General features: G+C 42.2%; 1 protein-coding gene and 1 long non-coding RNA gene across 6 annotated transcripts in view; one reads left to right on the top strand and one right to left on the bottom strand.

The window, feature by feature from the left end:
- The window catches only part of LOC139751893 (uncharacterized), a 24,547-nt gene extending 14,371 nt beyond the window's left edge, over positions 1 to 10,176 (bottom strand). The window contains exon 1 of the long non-coding RNA XR_011713444.1: positions 10,067 to 10,176. This is a non-coding gene — a long non-coding RNA (uncharacterized lncRNA). The remainder of the gene's footprint in view (positions 1 to 10,066) is intronic.
- A 554-nt stretch (positions 10,177 to 10,730) lies between these two features.
- MESK2 (misexpression suppressor of KSR 2) overlaps positions 10,731 to 22,500 on the top strand; it is a 154,433-nt gene continuing 142,663 nt past the window's right edge. For 2 of the 5 annotated variants that reach the window (XM_071667565.1, XM_071667563.1), the window contains exon 1: positions 15,149 to 15,887. In XM_071667565.1, the coding sequence (XP_071523666.1) occupies positions 15,586 to 15,887 (302 nt within the window). In that variant the 5' untranslated portion in view covers positions 15,149 to 15,585. Of the gene's footprint in view, positions 10,796 to 14,778; positions 14,915 to 15,097; positions 15,888 to 22,500 lie in introns of those variants that run through there. The other 3 variants (XM_071667566.1, XM_071667575.1, XM_071667564.1) reach the window with 3 other exon arrangements.

Raw genomic sequence — 22,500 nt, forward strand, 5'->3', positions numbered from 1 at the left:
TATATATATATATATATATATATATATATATATATATGTCTATTATATTATACTTTGTCACTGTTTCCTGCATCAGCGAGGTAGTGCATGAAAACAGATGAAAGAATGGCCCAACCCACCCACATACACATGTATATACATACATGTCCAGATATGCACATATACATACCTATACATTTCAACATATATATATATATATATATATATATATATATATATATATATATATATATATTTTTTTTTTTTTTTTCAAACTATTCGCCATTTCCCGCATTAGCGAGGTAGCGTTAAGAACAGAGGACTGGGCCTTTTTCGGAATATCCTCACCTGGCCCCTCTGTTCCTTCTTTTGGAAAATTAAAAAAAAAAAAAGAGAGGGTAGGATTTCCAGCCCCCCGCTCCCTCCCCTTTTAGTCGCCTTCTACGACATATATATATATATATATATACGTACAAAGACATATACATATATACACATGTACATAATTCATAATTCAGCCTTTATTTATTCCCGTCACCACCCCGCACACATGAAATGACACCCCTTCTCCCCCCCGCACACGTGCAAGGTAGCACAAGGAAAAGACAACAAAGGCCACATTTGTTCACACTCAGTCTCTTGCTGTCATGTATAATGCACCAAATCACAGCTCCCTTTCCACATCCAGGCCTTACAAAACTTTCCATGATTTACCACAGAAGCTTCACATACCCTGGTTCAATCCACTGACAGCTCGACCCCAGTATACCACATTGTTCCAATTCACTCTATTCCTTGCATGCCTTTCACCCTCCTGCATGTTCAGGCCCCAATCACTCAAAATCTTTTTCACTCCATCTTTCCACCTCCAATATGGTCTCCCACTTCTCCTCATTCCCTCCACCTCTGACATATATATCCTCTTTGTCAATCTTTCCTCACTCATTCTCTCTATGTGACCAAACCATTTCAAAACACCCTCTTCTGCTCTCTCAACCACACCTTTTATTACCACAAATCTCTCTTACCCTTTCATTACTTACTTGATCAAACAACATCACACCACCTATTGTCCTCAAACATATATATATATATATATATATATATATATATATATATATGTGTGTGTGTGTGTGTGTGTATATATTAGTGGATGGGCCATTCTTTGTGTGTTTCCTGGTGCTACCTTGCTGATGCGAGAAACGGCGATAAAGTATAATAAAAAAATATTATAAATAAATAACACATATATAGGATGTACTCAAAAAGCAGACACGTGGCAATCACAGACGAACATGTGGGCCATGAAGGAAAATCAAAGCAGGAAAATTTGCTTAAGCACTTCTGTGTATATCAACATACCTTCAGAAGCAACTATTAACAAATCACAGATGGAAGAAAATATACAGACATCAATAGATGTTAACAGCATCACATACTACATGGTAATGAAGCAGGCAATGAGGATAGTATGGTAACCCTCATCTTCAGTCCATGGTTCAATCATTCCTGTTCTGAAGCCATTCGGGCAAGGGATCAGGCTTATTGGGCTTCGAAAAATTCTCCCTCCCCTGACTCCCATTCAGCATTTATCACTGCCCATAATCATTGCAAGCACATTAACCATCAGGCAAAGCACTCCTTTATTCAAAGGAAATGCAATAACCTCTCCTTGTCATCCACTGATAGGTCTTTCTGGTTTTTAGCAAATGGCATCTCACAGCTTCTGTCACTCTACCTTTCCTTCACTTTTCTGTACCAACAGTACTATAGCTGTCTATCCCGTAGACACAGCAACTCTCGTTTCCGTTCCTCCACAAACTCCACCTTGGATGACAAACATTCTTTCACCCTCGTATGCTCCTCTTACTTATCCCATGACCCTCCCCTTAATCTCTGTTTGGACTGTTCAAAAAGCACTTCTCTCTCTGGACACAAGCAAGGATTATGGTCCAGATGGTACCCATCTGCATGTTCTGTGCTTGCTCATCTGTTCCATTCCTGTTTAAAAACAAGAACTTTTCCTTCTCCTTGGAAGCTTGCATTGATACATCCCATCCCTAAGAAGGGTGACCACTCAGGCCCCTCTAACCATTGTCCTATTGCTTTGACATTTACCATTTCCAAAGTATTTGAATCCCTCCTCAATTACCATACCCTTAGACACAATGAAACTCACAGTCTTCTCTCTGATCACTAGTGTGGCTTCTATATGGCAAGATCCATTGGTGATATTCTTTCCTATCTTATCAATGTCTGGTCATTGTCCTTAAAAGATTTTGTGGTGTCATGTACAGTTGCCCCTGATTATCCAAAGCTTTTGACAGGATGTGGCATTGGAGTCTCATCCTTAAGCTCCCCTTTATTGGCTTGCCTCCCTCACTGTGCTCCTTAAATTCTAGCTTCCTATCCAACCGATCTATCTCTGTGGTAGTTGATGGATCAGCCTCACCCCTACCCCCATTATCCATCAACAGCAGTGTCCCTCAAGGTTCTGTCCAGTCCCCTACACTTTCTCCCCTTTTCTTCAATGCCTTCCTCTCTTCCAAAACTCAAATGCACTCACATGCTGATGGCTTAACACTGCATTCATCTACATCCTTCAATTCTGCTCCTTCTTCTCTCACTCGATCTGCATCTCATCTTCACACAGCTTCCTCAATAAAATCACACTTGGATATTGCACTGAGGTAGACAAAACTAGTTTAGTTTAATGCCTCCAAGACCCAGTTTCTACTCCTCTGTCTATTGAAAACTCTTTACAAGTCTCATCTCTCCTTTGACAGTTGTGTAATTTCACCTCTTAACTCAATGAACATACGTGGTATTACTGTAACATCTAGTCTTTCTTGGAAATCCCACACTATGAGAATAGCTAAGTCTGCCTCTAAGAAACTGGGCATCCCATTTAGATGTTGAAACTTCTTCAATTCTAAACAGTTGTTCTGTTTATACAAAGGATTGATTCATCCTTGTATGGAGTACTGCTCTAACATCTGGAGTGGTTCTAGCTTTGCATCCTTCCTTGACAGAGTCAAAAGTGGCCCAACTTATAAACTCTCCCAGGTTAACTTCCAAACCTGACCTTGTCCTACATTGTAATGCTACTTCATTTTCCCTCTTCTATAGGTAATACTTTGGTTTTCCTCCCAAGAGCTGGCTGCTTGTGTGCCCCCACCACTAGCTAGACCATACAATACTTGGCAGGCAAAAGTGTTATATGATTACTGTGTGGCCATTGGCACTCAAAGGTAGGTCATTTTGATAACTATTTCTTTCCCTACACTTTGAAAATTTGGAACTCTATCTTCTCATGTCTTTCCCAATAACTTTGACCCAGCACATCTTAAAAAACAGGTTTTTCACTTCCTCCAAAATTCGTAAATACTTTTCTCTGTCTCTTCTTTTTCCCTTTCATAATCCCCTCTATATTTCAATTAAAGCCTGGCCTTTATATAGACATTTGTCCATGGCTGGAGCCTTCAACATCAGAGAAAAAATCTACTAAGAAGGGTGATTGTGTAGTTAATTGGTTGGTAAGGATATTCAACATATGAATGAATCATGGTGAGAAACCTGAGGATTAATGGAATGCACGTACAGTGCCACTGTATAAAGCCAAAGGGGATGGAGATGAGTATTTAAACTACAGAGGTACAAGTTTGTTGAGTGTTCCTGTTAAGTTGTATGGTGGGTATTGACTGTGGGGGTGAATGCATGCACAGAGCATCAGACTGGAGAGGAACAGTATGGTTTCAGAAGTGGTAGAGGACATATGGATCAGGTGTTTGTTTTAAAAACATACAGATCTGTATCTGGCATTTATGGATCCGGAGAGGGAATATGACAGGGCTGACAGAGATGCTTTGTGGAAGGTCTTCAGAATATACGATGTAGGAGGTAAACTGCTAGAAGCAGTGAGAAGTCTTTATCAAGGGTGTAAGGAGTGTGCATGAGTAGGAAGAGAGGAGAGTAAATGGTCCCAAGTGAAGGTTGGTCTACAACAGGGGTGTGCACCATGGTTGTTTTATTTGTTTATGGATGGGGTGATGAGGGAGGAAAATAACAGAGCCTTGGAGAAAGGGGCGAGTATGCAGTCTGTGGGGGATGAGAGAAATGAGTCAATCATTGTCTGCTGATAATAAAGCACTGGTGGCTGATTTGAGAGAGAAACTGCATAAGTTTGTGACTGAGTTTAGAAGAGCATGTAAAAGGAAAAAGTTGAGAGTGGATATGAATAAAAGCTAGGTAAATTATTAGGTTCAATAGGGTTGAAGGACAAGTTAGTTGGGATGTAAGTTTGAATGGAGAAAACTTGGGGTAACTGAAGTGTGTTAGATTTCTGGAACTGGACTTGGCAGTGAATGGAACCATGGAAGCGGAAACGAGTCACAGGGTGGGGGAGGAGGCAAATGTTCTAAGAGCGCTGAAGAATGTGTGGAAAGAAAGAATTTTATCTCGAGCAAAAGAGGGTATGTTTGAAGGAATTATAGTTTCAACAATATCATATGGTTGCGAGGCATGGGCTATAGATAGCATTGTGCAAAGAAGGTTGGATGTGTTGGAAATCCAATATCTGATGATAATATGTGGTGTGAGGTGGCTTGATTGAATAGGTACTGAAAGAACAAACGAGATGTGTGGTAACAAGTGGTTTACATGAGAAAGACAGACAGCAAGAGGCCTGATTGGCCCATACCTGGGTTGTCGGGTAAAAAATAATAAAATTTACTTGACAAGAAAAGGTAATTCCGCTTAGCAGTTTTTAAGCTATCTCCGACTCCCTGCTACTGCATATTAACCTTCTAGTGTCCCCATTACCACTGTTGTTTATAGTATATTTCTGGCATTTTTCTAGAGTATCCCTGAATCTATAGGATATTTTTCAACGAATTTTGAAGGATTCATAATCTTAGCATTCACTATGTCTGACAGTAACTTATTCCAGTGCTCAACAAACCTACAGGGAAAGAAGCTTTTTTCCCACGTCCATACTACATGTTTAAGTTTTGAGTTTTATTCCATTTGTCCTGGTAACCATATTTTCTTGTATTTTGAAAAGATTTTTGTGATTTACTTTATCAAATTTGTTCCGAATCTTGAACACTTGGATTAAGTTGCCACAATGTCTACAGTTTTTCAGGAAGAAGAGATCCAATTGTTTTAGCCTCTCTTCATATGCCAGACTTCTTAGGGATAGGATCAATTTTGTAGCACATCTTTGTACTTGCTCTAATTTTCCTCATCTTTTTTATAGTTTGGGGACCATATTCAAGGTATGGTCTTGCTAGAGAATTATAAAATGTGAGATTTGTTCCTGATGCCTTGTAATCTATGTTCCTGGCTATGAAACCAAACATTTGGTTCCCTATTTCAATTGCTGCTTGATACTTTAGTATATTTCAGATTGTTGCTAATGACAACTCCAAGGTCCTTTTCTTCATTTACTTTAGGTAGTTTTTGAATAGTTTGCAGTCATAACGTAAGTTCTCTCTAAAGTCCATAACTTTACACTTGTCTGCATTAAACTTCATCTACCATCTGTCTGACCACTCCTAATAAGTTAAGATCTCTCTCAATCACTTCGCAGTCTTTCCTGTTTACAGCTCTACTTCCTAGTTTAGTATCGTCAGCAAATGTTGAGATCTTAGATATGAGACCGAAATCTAGGTCATTAATGCATATTATGAAAAGAATTGGCCCTAAGACTGATTCCTGTGGCACATCACTCATTACGTCTAGCCAATCTGAGGCTTCGCCATTTAATACTAGACGCTGCTTTATTCCAGTAAGCCAGTCTTTGATCCACATACAGAGTTCTTCACTGATTCTGTGCACTTTAAGTTTATGGATAAGTCTCTTGTGAGGTACTTTATCAAAAGCCTTTTGGAAATCTACATTAACTACATCAGACAGTAATATTTCGTCCCAATTCTGATAAATATGGAGTTAAAAGAATAATCTAGTATGGTAGCCATTTCCTTGTCATCAGTAGTTAGTGTGTCATGATTGTTTTGTAATGGTCCAATTCCTTTTTTATTGTCTTCCTTTGTCTTACATATTTGAAGAATTCCTTAGGATTACGCTTAACTTCCAAGGACATTGTTATTTCTTCCTTGCATATACTCATCTTATGACCTTACGCTCTCTTTGGATTTTGATTAATTCCTGGTGATTTTCATAGGCTCCCATTAATTTGAATTTCTTACATGGTTTCTTCCATTGGGGAATTAGTCCTTCTATTCTATTTTATTCTATTCTATTCTATTCATCCATGACAGTTTTGAAATATTGCAAGTTCTCTTCATAATTCATATAATATGTTAAATCAGTCTCAAGGAGTGTGTTTTTAAATTATTCCACATTTCCTCAACTGTGTAAACATCAACAAGTTTCGTCCAATTGGTACTGCGAATTTTGTGTCTAATATTTTCAAAATTTGCTCACCTGTACTCTGGGATCAAGAGTTGTTGTCATTCATTTCATAATCTAAATTCATATCTAATCTAATCAAACTCTGAATGCTGTTTGACAATCTCGTCTTACTTCGCAAGAGTTGATTAAGTTTGTCACTGGCGAGGACAAGATCAAGAATGTTTTTACTTTAGTTGGTTTTTTAATTAACTCTTTTAGAAAAGTATCTTCAATCAGTTCCATTACTCTTGTTCCCTATCGGTCACCCGTTAATGAGTTCCAGTTTATGTTTGGACTCTTGAAGTCTAACATCTTAACCTTTTTATTGTTTACTATAGTTTTGATTTCACTGTATATCATCTTATCATTGTCTTTTTGCTTAGGAGGTCTGGAAATAAAGCCGAGACATAGTTTACTTTTGAACTTGTCAGCAATTTCGATATAAAGAAAGCCTTAAGTATGTGTTTGTCTACTTTGCTTATCTCAATAGCACCTGAGATTCTTATAAATGTATATCAAAACTCCACCACCTACCCTGTACAAGCAATCTCATGAAAATAGTTTATATCCAGGTATTGCTAACTCAGCAATTAAGTGTTTATTCCCAAATCTTACCCATGTTTATGAGATTGCAATATTAGGTTTTTCAGCAACTGCATAGGATATAAGTTCATCATATTTCATAATGATGCTCCAGATGTGTTGAAATGGTTTGTACATATGGAAAGAATAAGTGAGGAAAGGTTGACAAAGAAGATATATGTGTTAGAAAAGGAAGGAATAAAGAGAACTGGGAGACTAAATTGGTGATGGAAGGATGGAGAGAAAAAGATTTTGAGTGATCAGGGCCTGAACAAGCAGGAGTGTAAAAGGCATGCATGGGACAAGTGAACTGGAACTATGTGGGGTACTGGGATCAACAATGCTGTCAATGGACTGAACAGAGCTTGTGAAACCTCCAGGGTAAACCACAGAAAGGTCTGTAGGGCCTGGATGTGGATTGGGAGCCGTGGTTTTGGTGCATTTGCTCACGTATGGACGCAAGCAAATGCAGCCTTTCTTCACCAGTTTCCTGCTGATGCAGGGGGCAACAATCGGATGTGGGAGAAATGAAGAGAATGCGAATGTTATCATTCTCCTTTTCCTTCATGCAATTTGTGCTGTTCCCTGTGGGGCAGGGTGGTGTCAGCAATGCATTTAGGTGAGCAAGTATTAAATTTGCACAAATATACATATATATGTATATATGTGCAGAACCTTCACTTCACCATGAGGTATATGCACAATGGCTGATTCGGGTGAGAAACTGCAGAAGTTGGTGACTGATTTTGGTTGTGTGAAAGAAGAAAGCTGAGAGTAAATGTGAATAAGAGAAAGGTTATTAATTTCAGTAGGGTTGAGGGACGAGTAAATAGGGAGGTAAGTTTGAATGGAGAAAAACTGGAGGAAGTGAAGTGTTTTAGATATCTGGGAGTGGATTTGGCAGCGGATGGAACCATGGAAGCGAAAGTGAGTCACAGGGTGGGGGAGGGGGCGAAGGTTCTGGGAGCGTTGAAGAATGTGTGGGAGGCGAGAACATTATCTCAGAGTGAAAATGGGTACGTTTGAAGGAAAAGTCGTTCCAACAATGTTATAAGGTTGCGAGGCATGGGCTATAGATACGGTTGTGTGGAGGACGATGGATGTGTTGGAAATGATATGTTTGAGGACAATATGTGGTGTGAGGTGGTTTGATTGTGTAAGTAATGAAAGTATGAGAGATGTGTGGTAATAAAATGAGTGTGGTTGAGAGAGCAGAAGGCGTATTGAAATTGTTTGGTCACATGGAGAGAATGAGTGAGGAAAGAATGACAGAGGATATGTGTCAGAGGTAAAGAAAATGAGAAGTGGGAGACCAAATTGGAAGTGGAAGGATGGAGTGAAAAAGATTTTGAGCGATTGGAGCCTTAACATACAGGAGGGTGAAAGGTGTGCAATGAATAGAGTGAATTGGAATGAAGTGGTATACTGGGGTTGACGTGCTGTCAATGGATTGAACCAGGGCATCAGAAGCGTTTGGGGTAAATTATGGAAAGTTTTGTGGGGTCTGGATGTGGAAAGGGAGCTGTGGTTTTGGTGCATTACACATGACAGCTAGAGACTGAGTGAGAACGAATTTGGCCTATATTGTCTTTTCCTAGCGCTACCTCACCCACGCGCAGGGGGAGGGGGGTGCTATTTCATGTGTGGCAGGGTGGCAAAGGAAATGGATGAAGGCAGCAAATATGAATATGTACATACATATATATGTATATGTCTGTGTATGTATATGTAAGTATACATTGAAATGTGTAGGTATGTACATGTGCATGTGTGGGCATTTATCATATACATGTGTATGTGGGTGGGTTGGGCCATTCTTTCGTCTGTTTTCTTGCACTACCTCGCTAACGCGAGACAGCAACGAAGTATAATAAAAAAAATATGTTTGAATGGAGAAAAATTGCAGGAAGTGTAGTGTTTTAGATATCTGGAGGTGGACTTGGCAGCAAATGGAACCAAGGAAGCAGAAGTGAGTCACAGGGTAGGGGAGGGGGCAAAGGTTCTGTTAGCAATGAAGAATGTATGAAAAGAGACATTATCTCAGAGAGCAAAAATGGGTATGTTTGAAGGAATAGTAGTTCCAACAATGTTATATGGTTGTGAAGCATGGGCTATAGATAGGGTTGTATGGAGGTGGGTGGATGTGTTGGAAATGAAATGTTTGAGGACAGTATGTGGTGTGAGGTGGTGTGATCCAGCAAGTGATGAAAGGGCAAGAGAGATGCGTGGAAATAAAAACTATGGTTAAAGAGCAAAAAAGGGTGTATTGAATTGGTTTGGACATATGGAGAGAATGAGAGAGGAAAGATTGACAAAGAGGAAATGCTTGCCTTCATCCATTCTTGGCGCTATCCTACCCCTCTATCTGTCATGTGTAATGCACCAGAACCACTGCTCCATATCCACATCCAGGCCCCACAGACCTTCCATGGTTTACCCCAGATGTTTCACACACCCCGATTCAGTCCACGGACTGCACATCAACCCCAGTATATCGCAGTTCTAATTCACTCTATTCCTCAGCAGCAAATGGAAACAGAAGTGGGTCACAGGGTAGGGGAGGGGGCAAAGGTTCTGGGAGCAATGAAGAATGTATGAAAAGAGACATTATCTCAGAGAGCAAAAATGGGTATGTTTGAAGGAATAGTAGTTTCAACAATGGTTAAAACTGGAATGGCTGTATCATTAATACTATAATTTTCCCATTACCATGACACTGACCTGACGAGACATAACTAAATTCAGAATCTAGAAGTGCCAACATCCTAGAAAATAGATTCATGGGAAAACCTTACGCCACAAGAGGAACTATACCTGTAAATTTTTGTTACTGGTTAACAGTCCTGCAAGACCATACTAATTATCAATGATTTAACTGCATAGACCTTAAAACACCATGATAAGATATTGATTCCACTTAAAGTGGTGCAGGGAAAATAATTTCAACAAAATCACGACGTAATTCAGTCTCCCTCATACCAATGCCTTGGCCTCAGGTTAAAAACACCAGTAGCATCAACATAAGTTATAAAGTATAAATACTAATTGTATCTCATACGGTACAACAGCAGATACCAAAGTAAAAGCTCACCTTATATGATCTATCTTTAAGCTGACAAGACACAAAATAAAAGATATACGTGAAGATTTACTCCGACAACACGTCAAGGCTGTAGAGTCTAGGATGTAAACACCTTCAGCGACGAATATTTCAAGACCCAAACAGAATGAGCGCTAGATATTGCTAGCGAACACAACCTTTACTCGTGAGCTACTACATTGTTCACTGGCCTTCATATACAACACTAGTTTTCTTTTACACTACTACTAGTTTGTATTATCATAGTCTACGTCAACAACACAAAAATGGCCATGTATGCATCGAGAGCGTGTAGAGTTTAATCATTATCACTTAAGGAAGGTGTTTTTTAAGGCTTTTTCGACTGGCGGGTACATCGAACAGGAATTTTGGATTTTGGATGTTCATAGAACAAGGGCCTATACATCGATATAGTACGTTGTGCAGTATATGGTTAAAGAATTAATCTGAACACTTTAAACGCGGCATAAAATCAACATTTATGGTATCCATGTCTGATTTCCGACATTTTTTGTGTTATATCATAATGCTATAAGAACCAACAGGGCAGACATTTCGCGCTCATCAACCAATTAAATGGCGCCGACTTGAGGAGGGAAAGACTATCTCAACTTTACTTGTGTTTATTTGACAACGCAGAAAGGCCAAGCGTTCGACAAAGTGTATTTAAATGGTGCGTGTGGTTGGCGCGAAAAGAAATTGGAAATTTATATCACATACGTAAGTAACATAGGAGAGTTCCGAGAACTTCTATAAATGCTTGTGTTAATGTACTGTCCGCCTTCATTTCCAGTGACTTAGCTGCGTACATAGGATCTCTAATGGATTAACATGGATAGGAACTTATACATTCAGAAAGACATTCTTTAGACTGGCCTGTCCATTTGGCTAACACTGCGAAACCATGACGATGGTTTGCCATTACTCAGTGTCACATGAACATACCTCATTCGATAACTGTAAGGCTAATATAATATTGTTGCCAACATTCCCCCATGTTTTCCCAATGGGGATGGAGGTAATTTGTGGTTTAGTTTCATCTCAACCTGACTTCTGTAGGAGTACTGATTTTATGTACTAGTTTTCCTTTCATATATAAAGATATTTCTCTAGTAATCTTGATTATGTGTTTGGCCCAAAAGAATGTTATTGAATTTGAATATGAAAAAGTTTTAGATTAGGGTAATGAATGGTCTGTCCAGGGACGGTTCTAGCTGGCCTTGCGTCAGCTATTAGGGAGCTAGTATAAACACCTCCCTCTACCACAATCAGGTAAGAAATAGCCTATTGCAATCATGGTCTGGAAAGGAAATTGCGCGGGAAGATCCACACCAGGCGTCCAGGACATACTGGGTCGACCAGTATTCCAAATTGGTCGTCTTTTAAGCCAATGATTTCCCCGGGATGAAAATATCCTGCGTCCAATCAGGATTTCTTGTATTGGACATAAAGCTAGCTGATTAGTGAGGGCGGGACCACCGTCTTTGCTATTCGGTAATGCTTCCATGAACCGAATACCATCTTTACAGAATTTTTTACTTCCGGTTTTGTATTTCTGTGTGGAAGCATTGGTAGCAAAATCATCTTGCAATGTGCAAAATGATGAGGAGTAAAATTGGTGTGTTAAAGTCATTATAGATTCCTGTGAAAGGAGGGAGAGGCGTAATTCATCTCAGGAATCATCTTTGTTCAATTATAGCCAGCTGTTCAGGAAGGAAGAAATTATGCAATTTTATTTATTTATATATTAACTATATTTTTATTTGATATACCTGATGCTCTTATGTTTATTCACCTTTCTGATAAATTCAATCTATCCATGTGTTTCTATTCATGCATCTACTTATCTATTCAGTTATCCACTTATCCGCTCATACTTTGGTGATTTTTTTCATAGAATCAAAATGGCACGGGAATTGCCCCAATCGAAGCTATGTCGAATGAAACTGTAAAATATATTGGTTTATCAGATATAGATATGAAAAATGAACAGTAGGAAGAGAAAAAAGAAGGGAGATATTTTTACAGCTTTGACGTACAAGGAAAGAAAGTAGTATTCTAACGGCCAATCCTGGAGTGGCTGGTCTCAGCACGGGCATTATGGGAAGCAGCAGCCAGATGCTTGCCTCAAATCGAGGTTCTGGCAATACGGATGCAAACAGACGTGAGAGTCGTGACCGTAATAATACCCGAAGAACAAGGCGAGGACGCCAGGTTTTCCGTGCCAGTGTTATGTGTAATATGTTAAATTTTATCAGCAGGGATGACTGGCAGTGTTTTTATGTTGGTGGTGGGTCGCAATGCACCAAAGAATCCACACGCTGTCTGTGTCATCACAAACAGCACAACGTAGGAAAGATACCATATCTAAAGATAAGATCAGCTAGGCTGCCCCAGCTGAACGTTAACGATCCTCACGGGTTTGTTTACAAACAGGCAAAAATCGACGACGTCACGTGACTAGCGTAACGTGATGCGACCATTGTTTCCGGTGTGAGGATTTTTTTTTTTTCCCTTGCACCTGAGGCTTTCTTTGGCAAATCTCTCACGCAGGGGGGACTGCGGTAAGGGGCTGGTGTAGGTGTGGCCCAGGGGGGCCTGATGTGGGGTGTCCATGGGTGTGTCCCGTCGACAGAAGCTGTTTGAAATGTTAGGTGTCAGTTCTCTTTTTTTTTTTTTATTCTTTTCCATGGAGCCAGACTGTAGACATGGAGGCTAGTGGACCTTGTCTCCAGATATGGAGCCAGTTGACTACGTCGCCAGACATGGAGGCCACGACGGTATGATCATAGCGAACGGACGGTGCGACTCGTGAGCACGACGATGCGATATTTGAGCACGGCGGTACGATCTTTGAGCACGACAGAACGACCCTTGAGCACAACGATACGATTTTGAGCACGACAATACGACCCTTGAGCACAACGGTACGACCCATGGGTATTATGTTGGTGTACCCTCTGACCTGACCTTAAAGGGTTGTACGGAAGGGGAAAGTGTCTGCCCACTTGTTTTGAAGTGATACGTCAATTTCCATAGAGTTTTATGATACAGAGAATTAACTAACTCGTAAATCGCTTGAACACGATGGTACGGCCCTTGAGCACGACGATACGACCCTTGAGCACGACGATACTACCCATGAGCACGAGGGTACGACCCTTGAGCACGACGGTACGGCCTTTGATTATGATAGCCCAGCCTTTGGTCTGACAAAAGGCCAGTTTATCATACCCATGAATCGTTCTGCAGTGCTTGAGAATCGTACCATATGTTGCAAGGGTTTAAACATAAGGCCTAGATCGACATTATTAAAATCTAGTAATTGTAGACGAAGGAATATCATAGTTACCGTATGTCCTTTCTCTTGCCATGATACCCAGGAATGATTAAGTAATGACTTTATTCGTACAAGGAAAATATCGAAAAAAAAAAATAATGCAAATGGTAGACGTAAATGAATTGAAATGAAAATCAGGAAACGAATGAATTTTTAAAATTCTAAGGACAACAGTGCTTTTGGAAATGCCATTTTCCAGCTGTTTATATGTTAGCGAAATAGTGAAATAGCGTTATTCTGTATGAAGCATTTCTGATTTATAACCATCAGGGAGTATATAAGGAAACCTAATTTCTATAAAAGTTTTCCCCGCTTTTATGGAACTGATTTTTACTTCGGTTAGGTAAGGTCAGGCGTCTAGTGTAATCGTAAAAAATTGTTTCAACATTTTGATGAATTTTTTCATCATTTATCGAAACCGATTGACTTTGTCACTTAAAAGTCCTGCATTAAAAGTCAGATAATCTAAATGCAGAAATTAGTGTAAGTGAATTTTGGCGTCCGTTTATTGTTGCCAGTTACTGGGTAATTGATATATAGTCCGGTTGAATAATACCTGAAATTCTAGTTTCCATTCTTATAGCCGGGTGATATCAGATAATTTAGGCAAACAATGCTTGTATATCTCCTGGGCAATGCTTCGTGACCGGAGGGTATCGATCGCTCTGCTGACGTCATTTTCTTTCGCTAAAAGTTGACTCATACCGAGCACGGTCACATAAAGCATTCTAGTGCTATGGTTAGCACTATTAAATGCTGCGTACCTCCCAACATACAGTAATAGACTATTTCATTAATTTATAACGCGTGAGAAAGTGTGTAAGGAATTACTACTGTAATGCCGTTGAAAATCAGTCTTCACCTTTCTCAGTAAATGTCATTTTCTGTGAATGTTATACCTTAGTTTGCTATCGACGAAACGTCATCGGCCAAACTTGTTCGTCCATGTTGAGATGAACATAGGCAAAAGCATAAAAAGTTAACTTTTGTTTCAACCAGGTTTGCCCGATCCCACTCTCAAGTCTGTCTCCCTGGGGGCTTTCCTAGAGGCAGTCTAGTCAACTTGGTACAAAAATGCTCCAAGTATCGTGAACTCTAGACTTGCTTCGATAATCAGAATTCGATTAAGAAAACTTCGACCCAGTAGTCAATAGTGTTTACCCGCATCGAGAATTCAGTCATGTATAATCAGTTATGCATGAGTTTCCTTGCATGAATCTCTTCAGTTTCAGTGTAGGAAGCAATCTAGCCGAGTTAATGAGGTAATTTTAGAGAAAAGTAAAGTGAACCGTTTTCTTCAAGCCATGAGACTTTTCCCGAGTGGTTCACTTTTCTGCCAACAGATGGCGTCGGGCACGTCAGCACTATCAGCTGTTATTTGTAAACGACGGCGTGAAATATGTACACACGATTTTAGTCTGTGCCCGTTTTTAGCAAGTTTTAACGAAATTTTTGCGACTTTTATTGTGATTTTATACATACAAACTTCCTAAGAAAAGGTAAGTGAAATAATGGTACGTTTACAAGGAAGATATATAGTGAAAATAGGTAGATAAGTGAGCCCATTTGGTTCGTTGATCGTACACACAAGTCTGGCATGGGATGTGGTCTGTGTGTGTGTGTGTGTTCGTACGTTCTTAGGTGATCTCTCCCCCGCACGTGGATGTTTGTGCGTGCGTGTGTGTGTGCAGGTGTGGTGGTGGTGGTGCGGTAGGTTCGAGCCAGGTGGGAAGTTTGGTCTCGTAGTCAGTGGCTGGGTGTGCGGGCACCAAGGGGACGTGGGCAAGTGTGACTCGATCCCTTATCCTCCAGCACCAGTTTTTCCCCAGCGTTTTATTTTATTTATTTTGAGTTTGAGTGTGTGTGTGTGTGTAGCAAGGCGCGGTGCAACATCTGCTACGTATTTAGTGTTCTAAAGATTTGCATATGGGAAGCAAGTGACGGTGTTTTAACTGAAGATTGTCACCTGTTTGTTAACATTGATCCATCCAGATACTGTTTTTCCCCCCCGTTTGATGATGATAGATTAGTAAAACTTAGAAGTTTTATATATTAATACATTACAGTACTGTCAACTGAACACGTATGTTGGAGAATTTTTAAACCCTGTATTTTGTGTTTTCGAGCCTTTTGTTTAGTGATATTGCAACTTTGTTAATTTGCAAACGAAATGGCCTCCATCCGTTCTATTCGCGCTGGGTTGTCACGGTCGTACCAGTCGCTGAACACGATTGGCCACGATGGGAACGACAACGACCACCTGTACGACCGGAGTTCCACGACAGATTGGATTGGCGTCGACAATTTCAAGCACGGCAAGAATGGCAATTCACCCTTTTCCATGATCAAAAACGCCATGGCCAAAGTGTCCCGTGGCAAGCAGAACAGTTCCTCCCGGATATCCGTCATCCTGAAGGAGTTAGACGATGAGTGGAAGATTAGTGAGGAGCCAGAGGGCGACACGTTCCTAGGGTAAGTTCATTAATTGTTCACCAAGATGGTAACGTTGGCGAAGAACAATTATGGCGATCGATGGCGCAGCCAAGCCGGTGGGACGTTTGTTCTGAGTTAAACAGTGTCATCCCATCTTGTCGGTACTCTTTGTTTATAAAGCCGAGAAGCCCGTTGATTTTGAAGTGTGACATATGCCATTGGGCCAAGACAAAGTTGAACAAATTGTTTTTTAAAGATGTTTATTAACTGTCGGGAAGACGGTGATGTAGATCTTCCTAACACTATACTGCCCCTGGAAAGTGAGTGAACTCAAAAGTCACAGACCATTAGTTGAGTTAGTGGCTTATGAGAGTGAAATTGGGAGAATGTCTGCGATCCGGCTACGTTTCTCGTTTCATGGCATGAAATGAGTCGTGTGCTCAGGTGAGGCAACGAGGAAAATTGTGAGTGCAGCGAGAGAGATAGGAAGTGGGAAAATATTTCATGAAGACATCCGATGCTTTTGTCAGTATTTCTGATGATACAAGACGAGAACTGTTGCAGGTTGGAGAATTTTTTATATATATATATTTTTTTTTTAGATGTTTTAGCGTCGAATATCGTTTGTGGGATTCTAGCCTTACATAAGTAATGGGTGGGTGGAGGGAGGTGGAGGATTACATAATATAGGAAACACGCTGCGTACTCCATGCATGAAAGAGGTAAAAGCAGCCATATGCAACATTACGATAGGGAAAACAAGTATTTGCAAGATAATGGTATACTCTTAGTATCATGTAATGGGAGAGAAAAAAAAAAGTAATATTCCTATTTTGCATGAGTTAAGGGAGAAGAAACTTTATGATGGCCTTACGTAAGGGTGATTTACGGTGATGTGTGCATCGCTGATAAGTTTTTGGGAATATTTGTCTAGTGACGGCAGTTGCCTGAGGTTCCGTTTTCTGCGGCGAGCCGCGTCATTAGTGTAAACCAACTCAGGCCTGCCACATCTGTGTATATTACGTGACTTTCTTTTTTTGGAACGGCTTTACCTGACGAGTTATTTAAAGGCGGATATAAATTCAGTGTTATGTGGAGGATTTGCTTTGTTCTACTGTAATCATTAGAGAATTTATATTACAATATTGAATCATATCCTTTGGTAAAGGATTCTATTCAGTTCGCATGCATTATTTCGGTTATGTATTTGCATGGTATCTGGAGGGAATCTTACCCCTTGGGCACGACGGTAAGACTTTACTGAGGGTGTGCCTTTGACGTGACCTTAGTGTATATATATATATATATATATATATATATATATATATATATATATATATATATATATATATATACTATTAGTTCTTATTGATGTTAGAAGTACAGTACATATACGGATGAAAGGTTCCACGAATGCGAGGTCGAGCTCTGTGTCAGTTGGCATAGATTTATGGTCTTATTGAGGACGAAAAGGGTTAGGAGCAGCCGGGAGAGGAACGTGGCTTGTGTATGTGTGTGTGTGTGTATATATATATATATATATATATATATATATATATATATATATATATATATATATATATATATGAGAGGTGTACCTTATCATGCTGTAGTTTTTTTTCGTTACAAGTGATTTATTATATACATCATGATGTTATTGGTCAAGAATAGGACATATGGTCCATGTGTATTCCTAGGGTGATTAATAAGGGTGCTCTGGATGACCATGTGTGCCTGCACCTCGCGGGGGTGAGTGGTGCAGGTTTTGAAAGGAGAGGGACGCCTCACACCAGCCGGAGAAGGTTGTCGTTGCTACATATGAGAGTTGTACCGCAAGGTGGGCTTCGGGGACCATAGGTATCAGGCTCTGAAATGTTCCTTTGGCTTTTTTTTTTATTTCATATTTAGAATGTTATTATAAGAATCGAAGCATGATCAGATTTTGTTTCTGATGGTGGAAGAGTGTCCGTGTGTGTTATTAAGTGGCAAGATTAGGATTATGATGTTTGGTAACAGTTTGAGAATGTCTTTCAACATGACAAGTTGATTTAGAGATGCGGACTACTTCGTAAGCATTCTACGAGTTTTTATATTCGCCTTTTTGGCCGCTAGAGTGCGAGTCGGGCTTGTGGAACAGCCCTGTTTATGGCGCAAATGGTACTTAATATTGGCCAAGAGGCGCCGACCCCTCCATAGATGGCGAGAGGAAGGTCGCATGTAGAGCGGGTGTACCGTACCCCAGGAATGTCCAGTCCTGAGGCACTTCCTGGACTGGAGGGGAGTCGAAACATTTTTCGGACCCGATGGAGCCTTGTGGCACGAGGGGGTTATTTCGGGTCTCTACTCAAGGGATTTCGGATCCTGAGGAAAGGCTCGTGTGTCCGGATTATTTTTTTTTTTATAGGAGTTTCGGATGATTTTATATTTATATAGATCTGGCTCTGGGGCTTTCGGATACAGGAGAATTGTCTGGGGTTCATCGCCGGAGGCTTTGGAATACGACCTAACTTCTTTCTGGTTCTGTCTGAGCATCGCTCAAGGAGTGGGAGAAAGGTGTTAGTTCCTGATGTGCGTGGATGATGTGTTTACCTGTTTGAGGTGGTGAAGAGCACGTCATCTTTGTATGTATGTTCGGTATGTTTGGTGCGTTGTGCGGAATTCTGTAAATTGTACATGATCGCTCGTTCGTACACTTGTGTGTTAAGTGCGTAAGTCCATGAGGTGGTAGATGATAAGGGCCAGGTCATTAGTGTTGTTACGTCATCCTCAAGGGTCGTACCGTCATTGCTCTAGGATCGTACCGTCGTGCACAAGGATCGTACCGTCGTGCTCAAGGATCGCACCGTCGTGCACAAGGATCGTACCGTCGTGCTCAAGGATCGTACTGTCGTGCACAAGGATAGTACCGTCGTGCTCAAGGATCGCACCGTCGTGCTCAAGTATCGTACCGTCGTGCTCAAGGATCGCACCGCCGTGCACAAGGATCGTACTGTCGTGCTCAAGGATCGCACTGTCGTGCACAAGGATAGTACCGTCGTGCTCAAGGATCGCACCGTCGTGCTCAAGTATCGTACCGTCGTGCTCAAGGATCGCACCGCCGTGCTCAAGGATAGTACCGTCGTGCTCAAGGATCGTACTGTCGTGGGGGGCAAGGAAGACAGTGGTGTAAGGGATTAAGGAGTGGTATATGCATTTGGAGGAGGTGGGTTATGGGGATAGGGGCATGGCTAGAAGCTGTGGTGTATAGGGATGGGGTGGGGGGTAAGTAATTGAGACCGTCCGGAATTGTGTTTGATGGAATGGGGCGGCAGCTGTGTTAAAGAGGGGGGACGGGTGGGGGGGGGGATTGATGTGACGTGGCTTTCGTAAACAGGAAATGATTAAGAGGGGCGGGCGTTGCGTGTGACGGCTTGTGTTACGTTGTTAGTGCGGTGTGACGTCTGCGTTACGATGTTAGCGTGTGTTGTGACGGATGTGTTACGAATTAGCGTGTATGGTGTGACGGATGTGTTACGGTGTTAGCGTGTATGGTGTGACGGATGTGTTACGATGTGAACGCGCATGGTGTGACGGATGTGTTACGATGATAATTTGTTTGGTGTGACGGCATTGTAACGCATACAAGAGGGAGAAAAATAGTTAGATATGTTGTTTATTACGTATGTTTATCAAGTCGAGTTTGCAACTTTTTATTGTTTGCTTTTAAAAGGTTGATTTGCATACATTTATTCGTTACTTTTAAGGGTCCCTGATTTAAAGTTATTTTTAGGAATGAGGGCGATGCAGCGGACTTTAATGGGGTTGAATAATTACATTTGTTATTTATAACTCGTGTTGTTAATTTAGAGGGAATTTAATTTTATTGTGGGGAGGGGGGGGGGGGAATTATTTCGAGACGGGGGTGAGTTGTCAGTGTTCGCTGTATGAAATTATTTTAACGTGTTGGTGTTAAAAAAAAAAGGGGGGGTCTCAGATTTCATGTATTTTTGACTAAAGTATTACAAGATCCCAGTTTAATACTTTGGTGTTAGCTGATATAGGGCCACAAATTGATACTTTGGCGTTAGTGTTACAGGTCCCCAAAGTATAACTTTAAACTGATGATACACTTCAAAATTTAGGAGATAATGTCCTTAGCGACTGGTATGGTTGACACCGTTAGTGATTCTGTTTTGGACCAAAAGACTTGCTTGAGCTGATGATGTATTTTGTGGTCTAGCACGACGGTACGACCCTCAAGCACGACAGTACTACCCTCGAACACGACGTTACGACCCTTGAACACGACAGCACCAGCCTCGAACACGACGTTACGACCCTTGAACACCACAGCATCAGCCTCGAACACGACGGTACGACCCTTGAACTTACGACACCGCTGTCGCTTCCGTGGACGACGGAACGGTGCAGGGACGACCGGGGGAGGTCGTCATTAGTGGCAGGTAGGAAGAGAAATTGAATGTCGGCCATGGAAGAGGCGGCGGGTTTTTTTTTTTTTTTTCATAAGAGCTACCGCAAAGGGTCGAGTGTATGCCGGGGGCGAAAGGAGAAGGTCGAGGACGACGGGGCGGAGGGAAGTCGAGGGCGAGAGGTGGAGGTTGAGGTCGAGGACAACAGGTGAAGGTCGAGGGTGATTGGTTGAGTGTAAGGGCGACAGGTCGAGGGTAACCGGTCGAGGGTAACCGGTCGAGGGCGAGGTCTAGGGTGGCTATTTGAGTGTGAGGACGACAGGTCGAGGGCAACTGGTCGAGGTCGACTGTTTGAGTGTGAGGGGCGACAGGTCGAGGGATGACTGGTTAAGTCCAAAATATAATTCACTGAGGGTTTTCTCCGTTGCTGTGTAGTTATGGATTACCTTCCAGTCATCACAGTCCTAAATATGATTTCGTGTCCCGTTTTTTTTCAAGATGTTCGTGATGGCGTGCCTCGCGTCTATTGTTATCCGGGGTAAAAGGATTCACGACATATCCATCACAGGATAATGAGTCTGGGCGCTGAGTAGGCACGACCCCAAGCGAACGCGACGGTACGACCACCCGGAGCATGGGTGTAGTACGACCCTCGGCTGAAGTACAAGCCAGGTCGTCATACCCGAAGGGGGTCGGGGGGTCGTACCGTGGTGCTGACGGGTGTCGTATGCTCGAGGAGGTCGTACCGACGTGCTAAGGTAGTCGCGCCGTCGTGCTCAAGGGGAGGTGGTCGTGGCGCACAGCCTTTGGCCCCAGGGGTCGTACTGCCTTGCTCAAATGGGGTAAGATTAGCGAGCCCCTGGGGGTCTGGTGAATTATACCTCCGGGGGTTTTGGTCCTCCCTCCCATGGCGATGCCTGGCAAGGATACTGAATGTGGGGCTGAAGTTCCCAGTTGATGCTTTATTTTTTTTTTCTTCTTTACCTTCCTCCAAGTGGCGGGCTGGCCGAGGTCGGCATCAGGAGCCCATCAGGAGAACATCAGGGGATCGCCGTTTCTCACATCCACAAGTTAGGTTCGAAACCCACCGCTCCCTCCCTCCCTCCCTCCCTCAGCTGAGGGCCCTTGGCGGGGAGTGAGAGGAAATGGTATGAGCGATGATTTTGAGGGTCGTGTTGATACGATGGTTTGTATGGGGGTTCAGGCTGGCAGGAGTTAAATACAGGTGGAGCGGAGATGGTATTGTTAAGACCTTCCGTGGGGCGTCTGTGAAGCCAAGGGTGAAACACATTGGTAATTCAGAGTTCGATTCGTAAGGACTAAAAGTCCCTCTATATTGGTATGATTACCAGTATTATTGCCGGAGCGTCTTGTCTTTGTCTTCCGAGAGGGCTTTCCCGAGACGTTCTGAAATTCCCGTTTTTTTTTCTTCTTTTTCTAATTTTTCTTCCGACATTCTCACGAAGGTGATGCACTTCCGCCACCCCTGGTCACCCCGGGCGTCGCGATACCTGTGTCTTCCTTGACCTGTGAGTGAACACGATGAGGCAGGGGAGGCTACAGGAGGAGTGGGGGGCCTGGGCCTGTGAGGCGCGGGGTCGAGGCCAACCGGAGCGGACGGACGGGTACCAGCCACGCCCAGGACCTAACCCTCCACCGCAGCTCGTCCGTCGCATCCCAACTTCTGCACACAATTTCAGAACTTCTCTCCCCTTAGGTCCAACCCTGGCCCTTGCCCTTGAATCCCTCCCTCCCTCACCACTCCTCAGGTACACAATTTCCTAGACTTTCGTCCTTGAATTCCACTCTTTCCCTCGCCCTAACTGGTTCCCCGTCCCTTATCATAGTTACGTATTCCCCTGAAGTCCTCAGCCTTGTCTTGCCCCGACGCCCTGACGCAAATTCCCTGATATCGAAGACTCATTCCACCCTCCCTCCACCCTTGCGCCCTCTGAGCCTCTCCCACCATCCTATGTGTGTGTGTGTCTTGGGCCGGCCACGGCTTCCCCCTCCTGATCCCCGTAACTCCAAACCATGATGCAAATCTTGTCGTTCCTTCTCCCACCCTCTTGTCCCTCCATCAGGAGACTCCACCCCTCGCTCCCTCCCTCGACTCTTGCCGCAGCAACACTGGACTCTGGACTTCCAGGTTTAGATAATTTCACTGTACAGTAAGTAAACTCTTATGGCTATTTTGAGTGTTACTTCTGACGAACACAAGCGAATCTATTTTTTTCCTTCAC

Source organism: Panulirus ornatus, chromosome 12 (assembly GCF_036320965.1).
Source record: "Panulirus ornatus isolate Po-2019 chromosome 12, ASM3632096v1, whole genome shotgun sequence".
NCBI classification, from domain to species: domain Eukaryota; kingdom Metazoa; phylum Arthropoda; class Malacostraca; order Decapoda; family Palinuridae; genus Panulirus; species Panulirus ornatus.